The sequence below is a fragment of the Gastrolobium bilobum genome, unplaced genomic scaffold (genome assembly GCF_033153095.1).
Source record: "Gastrolobium bilobum isolate Gb01-03AN ecotype WA unplaced genomic scaffold, APGP_CSIRO_Gbil_v1 utg2979, whole genome shotgun sequence".
NCBI classification, from domain to species: domain Eukaryota; kingdom Viridiplantae; phylum Streptophyta; class Magnoliopsida; order Fabales; family Fabaceae; genus Gastrolobium; species Gastrolobium bilobum.
In genome coordinates this window covers 179143-195152 of record NW_026896612.1, presented here as the reverse complement: position 1 = coordinate 195152, position 16010 = coordinate 179143, and the positions used below count along the sequence as shown (strand labels likewise).

The 16010-nt window shown below is 30.0% G+C and overlaps 1 protein-coding gene across 1 annotated transcript; it reads left to right on the top strand.

Annotated features, from left to right (window-relative positions):
• The first annotated feature begins 7916 nt into the window (after positions 1–7916).
• LOC133300922 (S-type anion channel SLAH4-like) lies at positions 7917–10448 on the top strand. Its single transcript, XM_061500503.1, has 2 exons — positions 7917–8795; positions 10176–10448. Exons 1-2 carry the CDS (start codon positions 7917–7919, stop codon positions 10446–10448), a joined length of 1152 nt encoding a protein of 383 aa, XP_061356487.1.
• Positions 10449–16010: the final 5562 nt, after the last annotated feature.

Genomic DNA, 16010 nt, shown 5'->3' with positions numbered 1-16010 from the left:
AGAAACATTCTGATTTGTGTCCTTCCTAAAAGGTAGCTATGCATGAAATGAAAGTCATTGATCCATAATTTATAATTTAAGTAATGCTACATGAATTCAGTATTCGGATTTAGTAGTGATCTATATAAGTCAATTTTCACGTTCTATCTAGTGTTTTGAGATTAATATTTAATATACTTTTTTTAATAAATAATTTTAATATTTTAAATCAAATTATTTTTTGAACTTCTTTAAATGTAACACACACACATATATATACATATATATAGGAAAAACATCTATCCTTTTAAAGGATATAGACTTATATCATTTTAGATCTTAATCGTTGATTTCTGTTCATCAACGGTTATAATCTATTGGGTCAAACTTAATGAGTCAAATTTATTATTAATTAATTAATAATTTTGATCCAATAAATTATAACCGTTGATGAACGAAAATCAATGGTTAAGATATAAAATGATATAAGTTTATATCCTTTAAAATGACAAATATATATATAATCAACACAAAATTACTTTATTATTCAACGGTTAAGGTCACAAAATTACTTTATTATTCAACGGTTAAGTTCAAAAAAATCGTTTCGTATTGAACAGCGTCAATATGATATGACTATGTCTATACGTAACTAAGTGGCAAAAAAATTTATTTATTGTAATTTAATTAAATAATTACGATAATTTGAAGAAAATTACGAATCTATTGCACACTGTGACGCACCTTTTGGGCGTCACATGTGACGCCCCAGTAGGGCGTCTTCTCTTCATTAGAGACGCCTCAATGGGGCGTCACATGTGACGCCCAAATGAGGCGTCTCATACCATAATATATTAAAAGGAAAGTGACGTGCATTTGTTGGGGCAAAAAAATTTATTTATTGTAATTTAATTAAATAATTACATAAATGTGATAATTTGAAGAATAATTACGAATCTATTACACACTGTGACACACCTTTTAGGCGTTACATGTAACGCCCCGGTGAGGCGTCTCTCACGAAGAGAGGACGGCCCAATGGGCGTCTCATACCATAATATATTAAAAGGAAAGTGACGTGCATTTGTTGGTGCTGCTCTTTTCTCGATTGCTGGGAAGTGGGAATTCAGAAATGAGATTGAATTGAAATAACCCAAACACATGAATTGACAACTGAGGTTCATCACAGCACAGTTACTATGCATACATCCAAAACGAGCCAAAAATTACAAATGTGTTATTTTATTTTATAAATGTATTGCTTTTCCTTTTTTATAAATATTATCTTTTGGTAATATAAATGTGTTATTTTTTTATATTTAATAAAAAGGATTCGCTTTTTCTACTATTACTGCAGATAAGTTATTTGCAGTAAGTCCAATACGATATCGTTTTGAAGCAGAAATCACGATATTTTTGTAATTTTAATTTATTTCAGGATTATTATAATCTTTATAATTATAATTTTTTAATATTTCAATTCCAAAATAATATCGTTTTAGAAGTAAATGCAGATAATTTATCTGTGTAGAAATATTTTTCTCTAATAAAAAATATACCAAACGCTCAATACAACCAAAAATATTTTTCCTGAACGAGAACCTCTTTTTTTGTTCCGGAACCCAATAATTGTATTGAGGGGCAAAAAGACACAACCACTACATTTTGGTCAAGAAAAAGGGTCAGCTTTACAATCTGTAGTTCAATAAGAGAAAAAGTTGTCATTCCTAAAATAGCGTTTTGAGATCCCTGGCATTATGCACTTCTGCTTCCGGTCATGGTACAGCCTCAATACAACTGCTGATGTTTCTTCTATCGCTTTTGCAGTCACATCTGTAATTAGATAATAAATTAATACTTCATTAGCATTAATTTGAAGCTAATAGTTTCCAATTCACTTTCATGAATTAATATAAATCAAAATTTGCATTTTTTTTTGAAAAGTGACATAAATGTGAATTTGGGTAGAATTTAAATTTTGTTACCAATTACTGGGGTTTGCGGGAAGACTTTTTATTAGAGAAAAATATTTCTGCACAGATAAATTATCTGCATTTACATTCAAAACGATATTATTTTGGGATTGAAATATTAAAAAATTATAATTCCAAAGATCATAATAATCTTGAAATAAATTAAAATTACAAAAATATCGTGATTTTCGTCTCAAAACGATATCGTATTGGGCTTACTGCAAATAACTTATCTGCCGTAACAGTAGAAAAAACGAATCATTTTTATTAAATATAAAAAAATAACACATTTATATTACCAAAAGATAATATTTATAAAAAAGGAAAAGCAATACATTTATAAAATAAAATAACACATTTGTAATTATTTTCTTCCACATTTTTTATTCCATGAAAGGTAATACTTATTTCGTGAATACCGAAAATATTCTCCTAGTTCAGAATTTCTATGCAATTTTTGGCTCGTTTTGGATGTATGCATAATAACTGTGCTGTGATGAACCTCAGTTGTCAATTCATGTGTTTGGGTTATTTCAATTCAATGTCATTTCTGAATTCCCACTTCCCAGCAATCGAGAAAAGAGCAGCACCAACAAATGCACATCACTTTTCTTTTAATATATTATGGCATGAGACGCCCCGTTTAGGCGTCACATGTGTGACGCCCAAAAGATGCGTCACAGTGTCTAATAAATTTGTAATTATTCTCTAAATTATCATATTTACGTAATTATTTAATTAAATTACAATAAATAAATTTTTTTGCCGTAACTAAGTAATTATGTATATCTAAAAATTGTAAAGAATGGAAATAAAAGGAATACTTGTTACTTGTTAGGTACATCACCCGGCGGTTCTAGCTAGTTGCTAATGGTGAGTCACGTCATTCTTTTAACTTTAAAGTCAGTGACTGATTATACTTTTTTGGTTTGCTATTTGACTGATCGTACATCAAAGTTGGACAAATATGACTTCTGCCATTTAATTGGGACGATGGTCGTAAATAGGCTAAACTAGATTTTTACTTAAATAAGTTAGTTTTACGCAAAAAATATTAGGTATGACCTGGTTTATTAGCTTGTATAAGTTTCAAATTATAAATCTGGTCTAACCTATATTTAATAAATATATGCCTTGGCCTAAGCTTGTTAGTCTGTTTAAGTCTATTAAACATTTAACAATTAAAAGAATAACTAAAATAATATTATTTTATTATTCGAAATTATTAAAATAATAATTTTATTTATTATATTTTAAATAAATAATATGATATAGACCGGCCTGTAGACTTATAGGCTCAACATATACAAAAAAGTCTATAACCTGTTTTCTAAATAGTTTTTTTTAAAAGTCTAGACCTGTTCTATTTTACAATTTATAATAAACTAAGTTTAATCTAATATAGACTAGGCCATAGGCCTCTGTAGGCCGACCTAGCCCATTTACACCCCTAACTAAAACCGATTCATAAATTGAAAAATTTCTTCTGGTACAGTGTATGTACTCAAGAGGTGTATTTTTTTTTTAAAAAAAAGATTTTTTTTATTTTAATTCATATTTTTTTAACTATTTTCCATCAAATTTGAATTTTTTTTCTTTTTTAGCATGGATGTTGGTATATTAGTTGCATAAAAAAAATGTGATAATTCAGTTGGCGTATAGAAGTTGAACATGTAGGAATGGCAGTACATGTTTGATATTTTCTAATATTATTTTTGTAAAAAAGTTTGAAATCCCAATTTTGAATCTGTGAACTAATTATGAAATAATGAACCAATTTAAAAAAAAATTAAAAAAAAAAGCTACATAAAATGGTGGAATTCTTTCTCATGTTCTAAACTTTTCCTATAATAATGAAAAGTAAATTGTGTATCATTTTAAAGGATGTAAAATTGTATCATTTTAAGAGAGAGAAAAAGATAGATAAAGAAGAAGAGAGAGTTGACAAAAAAAAATAAAGGTATGGATTCCACCTCTTTATAAAAGTGAAAGAATATAAGTTGTGTCATTTAAAAGAATAAACATTTTTTCCAATAATAATAGTTTATTGACGCTAGGTAGGTCTTGCGTCAGTGACAGGGTCAATACAATACAACCCTGCAGTGGTTCTATAAAATGGAAAAATTTAGACTGGTACGGCCTAGATGCTCCTTCCACCAAGAGTGAACATTTGGAATAAAAAAAATCTTTTCCTCGCCTCAGTCATTAATGGATTTTGATTGGTCGGAACAGGAAGTAAAATGTGACATTATTTTTTAATTTTTAATTCAAATATCATGTTAATAATATTTTTTATTAGATTATCACTGGTTAAAATTCTCTAGGATTAGTAGTGAATTTTGTTAGCCTATGATTGAACCAAATTTATTATCAATAATAGCGAATTTGGTTTGGTGTGCACTAATAAAAATGTGTCAACTAACTAAATTTGCTACCAATTATAACAAATTTCAACACATGACAATATAATAAAAGATATTATTTGCAAAATATTTGAATAAAAAATGTCACAGTTTAATTACTATTATTGTTTGGTTTCTTCCGGTCAATCGTGGGACGGGACGTTAAAAAATCTTCTAAAATCGTGTCAACTACGGGGCTAGATGTGATGGATGTACTCATGGAAATCTGAATTGGCAAGACTTAGTTGTTGCAAAAGAAAGCGGATTCGATTGTTGATGAGTTTAATTGATGCTTTATTAGTTCCAAAATATCAATAATTTTTATCAGTTTTGTCTTAATATCTAATTATAGGTTAAATAGAATAGATTAAATGTCATGAAATATAATAAATTATTATAATATTATTATTTAAATAATTTATAATAAAACGAGAAATTTTTTTTGTTAAAATGATAAGAAAATTAATAAATAATAAATTAGTTCCATTTCATTTAATATTTATTAATAATGAATCCAAATCATTTTTAAGGAAATATTAACATTTATATACAAAATTGATAGTTGAATGTAATTAATTGATTTTCAAAGTATATAGTATTACATTTGATAATTAATAATAGCTTTAACTATCCCTCAAGACTGTTTTATTGTATAATATAGATATTGCGATACACCATGCCTTTTTTGTGGAATTACTACCTAAAATTTTTGCTCGCCTAAAAAATAAAAATAAAAGTATCAGGTGTTCAATGGGAAGAACCCTAAAATTTCCCCTAGAGAACACTAGGTGACGTAGAAAAATTTCGGTCTTATAATAAACCATGTTACGTCCAATAGTATACATATCTCTTACGAAGAAGTGGATATTACACATCCAGCACTTTTATTTTTTTATTTTTCATTTTTTTTTGTGGTAATGAAAGTTAACTTTGCATTTCATACGTGTTTACACCTCGACCCATTACTGACAAATGGAAATGAACTCTTGGTGGCTATATTAATTAATAATAAAGACAAGGCTTGTGCACAATTCACTTGACGGGTCATTCCTGGCTCCTGAGTATCTGTAATGCTTCATCTCACCAGCTTTTAAGAAGAAAAAGATGTGTGCGTGGAGGTGAATGTTATATATGGTGTGGAGGCAAAAATTATTGGAAATGGGGGCCTCCACATTTAATTGCCCCTATTAGGTTTCTTGATCTGCTTAATCAATGCTTGTTATTATCAATATGGTCCACAACTCTCATGGTCACATCTCTTCTCAAGTCTCAACCACATATGAGAAGCTTATAGATATTGGGGAAAAAAATAACTTACTTTTAAATTTTAGGCTTTAATTTCTCTAAAGTGAATATAGATAAATTATCTATTTTTATTACCAAAGCGACCTTCACTTGGGTTAAAAGATTAAAAAATTATAGTGTAAAAGATTATTATAATCCTAAAATAAATTACAATTACAAAAAATACCTTGATTTCCGCTTCAAAACGAAATCGTTTTGGGCTCAATATGAATAACTTATCTACATTGACGGCAAAAAAAAGAAATAATAAATTTTATTAAGTTAATATCATGATACACTTTAAATTAAATCAAAGATAAATAATGTATCATTTATTTAAGGGGACAGGTTATATTTACAAACTTTTTTGTTTACAAACTCTTACAAACTACACTAAGTAGGACCAGTCCTACATTAATCACACAGTGTACGACTAATCCTACTTAGTGTAATTGCAAAAAAAATTTGTAAACAGATCCTGTCCCTTATTTAAGAATGAATATGCTTTTATTTATAATACATCTTTAATCTACTACAAGTACATGGACCAACTCGTAAATGATTGTCCAACTTAACTCTTAATTTTGAGTTCAAGTCTTCGATATGCAGTAAAAAACTTGGATAAAGAAACCTCCTTTTCCATAAAATCTTTCACTAGAAATAGGAGATCAATATTAAGTTCATAAGTATAGCTATTAGATCCTCTATTAATTTATGATGAATCGAACTCTCTCCATGACAATCAGAAGAAAACTCAAGTTCCAAAGCGGAAGATAGTGACACTTCTATTAAACCTTTAATAACCAAAAAGAGAAAAGGTGGGTTCTGTAGTTTTCATTCTGATTTTTCAAAGAAAGGAGAAGCTTAGAAGCAATTTAATAATTGTTTATACGGTTCATTGTTTATCATCTAAAAAGGATGGTCCTTTAAGATAAATATTGTGTGTTTTTTCAAATTTTAAACTACAAAATTTTTTCTCCTCTCTCTCTTTCTCAAGTTTATTTCTTTATCTCTCTTAAGAGGATATAAGTGTGTATCCTTTAAAAGGATACACACTTTTCCCTTGTTTATATTTAGGATACGTATAAAATCTGAATATTCTAAAAAAATAAAATAAAACAGGATTAATTATCTAAGGACTTGAAAAAAAATTATACTATAAATAAAATAACATATGGAAATGAAAGTATTATTGCTCTTATTAAAGTGGTCCCCCTTATGAACGTGTATAGCTGTAAAGAACACAAACTATACAGAACAATTCTTGGCACATGCTTGAACCCTCGAAGAAACAGAAGTCCAAAAAAGAGCAACCGAGGTAGCTGCCTAAACTTTCATATCCTATTATTTCCCACTAGAGTGTTGATACTCAATTTTTAATTTTTTTTTATACTAGTAATATTGATGAGTTGTTGAAAATTTCTTTATTATGATTAAATAATATTTATTGTTATTTTGACAAAAAAATATTTACTTTATATACCAACTAATGTTTGAAGTCTTAATGAACTGGACTATTTCAGTTTTGGATTAGAGTCTCTCCACTCTACAAGAATCACGACTTTTAAAATTCAAACTCATTATTTTTGGACAAGTCAAATCATGGTATCTAGCTGGGTCTTTACTAGACCAGAATAAAAATAAATAAATTTTAGTTAATGTTTGATTAGGATGGACCATAGCCCCAAACTTCCACGGGTCTTTAATTATATGTATTATTTCTGTTATTTTGATTGTAGAAATAGTGATCATCCTAAATTCATACAAATCTTTACTTGTAAGTAACATTATTTTTTTAGATTATAGAAATATTTGTAACTCAGAAGGAAAAAATTTGAGTTATAATTTTGTCCCATTACCAAATTTTCTGCGTGTGTAATCCAGAAAGGACAAGCGAATCAGCCGCCTAAACTTTCAAACCCAATTTGTGCTATGCATAAGTGGTTTTTTATTGTACATAACTGGTAGGTACTTTGTAGCATTTATATAAGGCATTTATTAATCTCCTTCAATAGAAGATAGCTTATCTCATGCATAGAAACAAGTTACGTGGATCCCACTATTTTTTAAAAATAAAAAAAATATAAAAAGAATGACACAACTCTTTATGTCTCACTAACATGAAATAATTGTCTTTATAAAAGGAGACAATTTATACTCTTTATATAATTTCTAAAACTAGTTGCTTAATTTTTGTTGAAAAAATTCACTGTAAGCCCCTCTATAAATACATAACTCTGTTTCCAAGAACTACACCAAAAGCATAGCAATGATTAAAATGGGAGACAGTGATAAACAACCACAACCACAACCCCATGTAGTAGTAGTACTACCAATAGATGTTCCAGTCACCAAAACTCAATCAAATTGCAAGTCTCAAATCCATATCCAATCTTTATCATCTTCTATTCTGTCACAACTTCATGCAGGGTACTTTAGGATTAGTCTTTCTCTCACAAGCCAAGCCTTATTATGGAAGAACCTTATTGAGCCAATCCAAGATGCACATGCTCTTAGACGTGTATTTTCATTGATACCCTCCACGGCTTTCACTCTTTTGTGGTGGCTGGCCTTATTAACACTAGTCACACTCTCTTTTCTCTATGTTCTAAGATGTTTCTTTCACTTTAACATGGTTAAGGATGAGTTCTTAAACCATGTAGGAGTAAATTACTTGTTTGCTCCATGGATTTCTTGGCTATTTTTACTAGAATCATCACCATTCTTTCCCCCAACAACACTCTATTACAAAATACTTTGGTGGGTGTTTGTGGTTCCTGTGGTGATGCTTGATGTGAAGATCTATGGTCAGTGGTTTATAAAAGGGAAGAGGTTTCTGTCAACTGTAGCAAATCCAACAAATCAGTTATCTGTGATTGGGAACTTGGTTGGAGCACATGCTGCTGCACAAATGGGTTGGAAGGAGAGTGCAATATTCATGTTTTCTCTTGGTATTGCACATTACTTGGTGCTTTTTGTGACACTTTATCAGAGATTGCCAGGGAACAATAACCTCCCTGCAATGCTACGTCCAGTGTTCTTCTTGTTCTTTGCAGCACCAAGCATGGCAAGTTTGGCTTGGGATTCCATTTGTGGCAAGTTTGACAGTGCATCCAAGATGCTGTTCTTCCTCTCACTCTTCCTTTTCATGTCCCTGGTAATTTTCTGTCTTTAAGTCATCAAAGTCAAAGAGCTGAAAGAAAAAAAAAAAAAAAATGAAGTTTTATAGTTTTACTTGGAACTTGGAAGTCCCAAAGAAAGTGACCTTAAATGGACCTAACATATTTCCTAGTAGTCGGCAACTGCAAAACTTGGAACTGATGTTGTCAAATTGTTTACGTTCCTTTGTCATTCTCATGCTTGATTTGTTTTGTTCATAAATTGGAAGAATCTAAGTTGCAATCCACTTGAAAGCTGGTCCCCTATTTATAAGTTGACTAATATCACCTTTTAGTTGTCGCAATATAATGGATAACTTAGACAAATTCATGTGATCTAATTTCTCTGAAAATGAGATCTTACGATTTCTATTTTGTGGTCCCCCAACGGTGCTATTGCCAACCCAAAACTCTTGTATTATGGTATAATAGTTCATTGTACTTGGACGTAGCTAGGAATCTAGGATAGATTTTTGTTGGATCTGTGGTTCATGATAGATCCGGCCCAAAATGATGGTGCCCTAATCTCTTGTTTATAAGAGATGTTTAAATATTGAGCCGTCATATAATAAAAAAACAAAAAGAGAAAAGATGCAAACGCTGTGTGACACAATAATTTTGTTCATACATGTTCAGTCCCATAAGTGGATTGATGTATACGCTGAGATAGATCAATTGGTATGAATATACCAAATCTCTTGAGAAGTGTGTTTGAGTGGAGAAAGGGTGGAGTGGAGTTAGGCCTCAAGCACATACAAATATTTATCTTTGACCCCATTTAGATTTAAGAGAAAGATAATATAACATAAATTCGTTCTCTCAAGCTCAGTTTTTTAATTTTCATTCTTATTATTCTTCATGTATGAAAAAAAAAACTTCTAGAGTTCAACAAATTTGGTTATGTATAAGTTAGTGTGAATTTTGCTGCCTTCGCCCTATCTCACAAAATTCTCTAACTCCGCCATTGAACCGTGAAGGTTTCACTATGCATTAGTGAGAAGAATTGATAATGCTGTGTTCACTGTAGAGTGCTCAATGTGATGTATATGAGAGTGTAGAATGTGAATGACCAAATTGTCTTTGCCTTAGGACAAGAGTGTATAAACACAGGTGGTCATGGAAGCTTCTAGAAGGTGTTAGGTGACGTATAATGATTTTCAGGTAAGTAAGCGAGTATGCAAATTATGAGATGTGTATGAAAATGGAATGTGGTTATATAAAGTGAGCAGAGATATTATGGGAGTGGAAACTAGGCCATATAAAGGGTTCAATTCAAAGCACTAGTCCAAAACAGATATCTTAGCTAGTTTAATTATTTCTTTTGTAGACTAATTTTTTTTTTTAGTAATTAGCTTTTGTTTGTATTTATGATCAAACAGGTTTCAAGGCCTATGCTATTTAAGAAGTCGATGAAGAAGTTCAATGTGGCATGGTGGGCTTATTCTTTTCCTCTAACAACTCTGGCACTGGCTTCAACAGAGTATGCACAAGAAGTTCAGGGAGCCGTGGCTCATGTTATTATGTTAGTATTATCATCGCTCTCAGTTTTGGTGTCTCTGATCTTAATGATTATCACTGCTCTCAACACTAGCATGCACTTACCTGCGCACAACCTTGATTCAAAACAGAAAAGCAATTGTGCAGCAACATGATCAAGATTAGTTGTTGACTATTGAGCTATTTCCGAGTTTTTTTTTTTTTTTTGGTAAATGCTATTTCCGAGTCTTTAATTTGCACAAAGGGTGCCACTGATATTGATTGATATAATTGTATTTTGTGTAGAAGAACAATATAAGGACCCAATATATATATGTACATATTGTCAAAAAAAAAGAAAAAAAAAAGAAGCATATGGAAACTGTATTAAGTTTTAGACACTTCACTTGAAAAGACTGATTTAAATATTACTGATAATTGGCTATTTGTATATCAATAAACTTTTTTTTTTTTTATGAAATTTGTAGTCTGTCCTAGTTCAACTTCTCATCTTAAATTTTTCATATCAAAAATAAAAATAAAAAAACAGAGAAAGAAAAAAACTCCCTCAAAATATAGAAGTTTTTTTTTTTGTATGTGTAGATAATAACATGTGAGTAGGAGTGTCAATATAGGTTTTGACACACGGGTCGACCCGCGACACCACACGAAAATTCGAGTTCGGGTTGACTCGCAAAAAAATTCGTGTCGTGTTCGTGTTGGGAAAACTGAAACGTAAAACATTCGTGTCGTGTTCGTGTTGATGTATTCGTGTTCGTGTCGACCCGTATTTTTTTAAATTATTTTATTTTTAATTTTTTATTATTATTATTTTTAATTTTTTTTTAATATCGATCCATTTTTTTAAATTTTTATGTCAATTATCATTTTGACCCCTATTTTGCGTGTTATTCGTGTCGTGTCGTGTCAACCCGCAAAAAATTCGTGTCATGTCAATGTTGAAGATTTTGACACGAATAAAAATTCGTGTCGTGTTAGTGTTGATGTATTCGTGTCGTGTCGATCCGTTTTGACACCCCTACATGTGAGTATTGTATCAATTTACCATTTATTAATTAGTAGTTCTTATTTCATATATTAGTAATAAAAATAAGGGTTTAATGTTTCTTTCCCTCACATATATAAAAGTGCATGGGAGACCCATGTGGGGTCTTGTGAAGAGAAAAGAGAAAAAATTATGAACATCATACATTTTTATATAAGTAGGAAATAAAATTATTTTCTAATAATATGAGAGACAATAAACCCTAAAAATAAACGTTAAGTAATTGTATGAATAATTGCTTGATGTACGATTTTTCAAAAAATAAAGCAAAATAAAATATTGTGCATCTTTTATTCTTATATTGGTTATCTATAAGAAGAAGAAAAAAAATTATAAATCAGCAACTTTCTGTTTCAAAAATTGCGTGACTTTCAATGAAAAGCTTCTATGCCTTCACAGGCAGTAGAAGCAAAGACCGATGTTTTTTAATCTTCAAAGGAATTAATCTTTCAACTACGGAAAATTTTCAAAAGTATAACATATTCCTTTTTGTGAAACAGACGCTGAAGCATAAAATTTTTCTTAAGACTGTATTGTTTTTTTCAAAAAAAAATCTCTCTAAATTCATCTACTTGTTCCGTTTTATTTTTATTTATTTTTTATATTTCTGCTGATTCAACAATTAATAAATTAATCTTGTCAGCAAAATCATAAGGGCAGAAAAACTCTTCATATTAGGTGTGGTCTTGGGCTTCCCAGTCATGTCGTGGAAATCCAAAATCAAATCCAAAAGCACTACTTCATTTAATTGGGGGCAAAAAAAATTTATTTACTGTTTTTTAATAAATTAATTAGGTATTTATTACAGTTTTAGAAATAATTACATATTTATTGCATAATAAGACGTTTATTTTGGGCGTCACCAATGACGCCTACATTGGGCGTGCCCAAAATGGACGTCACTAAAGAGGCAATCACGCCTAAATTTGGGCGTCACTTGTCAGTTGTTGACACGTGTCATATTTTTTTTTTATAAAAAAAAATAATTTAATCATAAAACTTCTGAAGGCCATAACTTTTGACTCGGGTATCCAAATCAGGTTATTCTTTTTTTTATTCCGCATAACTTTTCGAGATCTACACAATGACATCTCATTTGACATATGTTATTTCTCACAAACACAATTTATATTTGCAAGAATGGTATTATAAGAGCGGTTAAACCCAGAAGCCTCTCAGTTATGAGTTTGTGATTTAATATAAAAAAATAAATAAAATTTTGATTTGTGATTTAATTTTTTTTTATAACAATTTTTTTTATTATAACAAAAATTTGGTTTGTGATTTAAATTAAAAATAAAAATAAAAATTATTATTAATAAGAAAAACAAAATAAAGATTTGATTTGTGATTTAAACTAGAAAAATCAATTTGAAAAATCTGTAGAAATAAAGGAAATAATTAAATAAATATTCTAAATTTTAAGGAAGAAGGATATTATTTTCGAAATTAACAATTAATGCTATAAGCTCCTGGGTTATTATTCGTGGTCTGAAATTAATGATGGCTCAAGAATATTTTTCAAAAATAAAATTACCTAAATTAGGCGTGATTGCCTCTTGATTGAAACTCAATTTAGACGTGATTAGTAACGTGTCAGGTGTTGACACGTGTCACATTTTTAAACTTAGAAGCCTCTGAGTTCTGAGTTTGTGATTTAATATCAAAAATAAATCAAGATTTGATGTGTGATTTAAATTAAAAAAATAAATTTTTTTATTTTTATCATAAAATAAATTTGGTTTGTGATTTAAATTAAAAATAACAATTAAGGAAACCAAAATAAAGATTTGATTTGTGATTTAATCTCAAAAATCAATTTGAAAAATCTGTATTAATAAAGAAAATAATTAAATAAAACTTCTAAATCTCTAAGGAAGAAGGATTTTATTTTTTAAAAACATTCATAAGCCATCTTTAATTTCAGACTACGAATCAAATCACAAATCAAATATTTATTTATTTTTTAATTTAAATCACAAATCAATTATTTATTTATTTTTTTATATTAAATCACAAACCCAGAACTCAGAGGCATTTAAATTATGTTTGTGAGAAATAAAATATATCAAATGAGATGTCATTGCGTAGATCTTTTCTGCGTAGATCTCGAAAAGTTACGTGGAATCAAAAAATGAATTACCTGATTTGGATACCCGAGGCAAAAGTTATGGCCTTCAGAAATTTTATGATTAAATTATTTGTTTTTAGAAAAAAAAATATGACACGTGTCAACACCTGATGAGTGACGCCCAAATTTAGACGTGATTGCCTCCTGAGTGACGCCCAATTTAGGCATCATTGGTGACGCCCAAAATGGGTGTGCGTCTTATTGTGCAATAAATATGTAATTATTTCTAAAACTGTATTAAATGCGTAATTAATTTATTAAAAAACATTAAATAATTTTTTTTTCCTATAATTCGGAGGTTGATAATCATAAATGGACCAAAACGATTCAGAAGCACCGACTAATAGTTGGATCAAAAGCCCAAAAACGGAAAAGGACAAAAAACACCAACTACAATTCCACGTCAAGCTTGTGTCACGCGCATGTAACAAATGTTTGCAAGTATAATAATAACTTGGCTTTCTGTTTTTGTTGTCATGGTCTCCAAATTTCAACAGAAACATCTATTAAAATTCCATCGGGATAACTGTCATCTATGTTTTACCTCTTTTGCGTAGACTTCAACGACAGAAAATTCCCATCTCAGCATAGAGATATCGTGCACCATAGAATGTTTGGATACCATAAGAAGATACAAACAACATTATTTCAATTCTCTCCTAAAAATAAATTTAGGGTGTGCAAAATAATCGAGTCGGATATTCTGGACATTTTCGATTTGGATTAGCTTAAATCATATATGATTAGGTCCAATTTGTATTAATCTGATCACCTATAAAAAAAATTGTAGGTCCCTTTATTGCTCTGTCCGGTTGATCCTCTCATGGGAAAAATTAACAATATAGGATCTCTACCTAATTTAAAAGATATTTGAATTACTTAAAAAATATGAATTAATCTAAATTTTAAAAAGTGATAGTAATTAACATTATTGTTGAAAGAGATAATACATTTATATGAAATTTGAATTATATATTTATTTTTTTTAATTTTTGGTTGAATTATTTAAAATTAGAGTATATAAAAAAGAAGGTTTCTTAATTGATAACATAATTGTATTAAAACAGTATAAATTTGAATTAAAATAAATGCATATATGAATGACATGTGACATAAACTCCAATACTTCTTTTTATATAATAGTATATGAATGAATTATTTGACTCGGTGTGTCCTTTTTACGACAACAACGGTCAAACATACTTAATAGTTATAGGTGTTCTCCTTCCCACGCCTCCCTTCTCCCTGTGTTCGAAATCAAAGGTCTATTATTTTATGGGTTTTGTTTTTGTTATGTTACATGACAAGAGGTTATTTTCCTACACACTCATAATATATGTGGGGTCCACTAAATAGTGAAGTGAGAAAAAAAATCAAAGGTGGAACCCAGCTTGGATGTGTGTGTAGGAAAATTGGATTCTTGTCATGTAATATGACAAACCATTTTCCCTTATTTTATTTTACAAACACCTCATGAGAGCTTAGGATTCCCATATTAATATCCATATTGGAGTATGTGAGAACTAACATTAAAGCGAATTTAGAAAAATATTATACTTGAGATGATTTGAGTAGATCTTAAAAGTGCTAATTAGAAAATAAAATAATAGTTACAAATTCTAAGGCCACTAGGCAGTAGTATAAATGCCTTGGAAAAAGGGCATCAAAATAATGTTATTGAAGCTTTTGGAGGAATTTGTGTATGGGCTTCAATAGAGGGACGGCAACTTTGGCAATAAACTAACAAATTGGAATTTGGAATTTCGTAAGAAACTATGCCTTGTTAACCAAAGTTTCTCAGTGAGTTTGTTGATGAACAAGTTCTCTCTAGCACTAGAAGAATAAGACATTGACTTGTATTTTGGGTTGACTTGGTTCTGGCCTCTGAATTTTCATATAAGGTAACCCAACATAGTGGGAGTTGACCAAACTCTTCGATTCCAACGTGTTTCAACTTGTCCTTTCTTTTGAGCTGTATTTAGCCTTATGTATTGAATTGGCAGAAAACCCACCAAACGTAATATTTGCTGCATATTCGTTTTGCTTTAAAAACTGGGACCAGTTATGCTATTCATGTTTGGTGAGGGAGAGTGGAATTTCATGAGTTGGTATTTTACCTTTTAACAAACCTGGAGGGTTTGTGAATTTTATTTCTATACCTACCAATACCATATAGACAGATAATTAATAGTCTCATCAAAAAGGAATAAAAGACAAAGCAAAGCTACCAACAGAGGACAGTGAGAGACATTGCTCTAAAGGGTGGCCACCTTGGTTCCTTATGCTTCATCTTCATTGGAATCAACTAACGCAAATAATGGAAGAGAGGTTGAGGGTTAAAATTGAGGTACCCCCACATTGTTCTCTTTCTATGCCTTTGTTTTATTTGAATTTACCTTTTTCCACACAACAACAACAAAAAAAGTTCAATTTTTCCAAGGCTTCCAACATACCCACCATGTCAGAGAATTTGTTAAGTAAGGTTGATGACAAATTGACAGAAGAGAGAAAAAAAACAAAATAACATTATGAATAATTGAA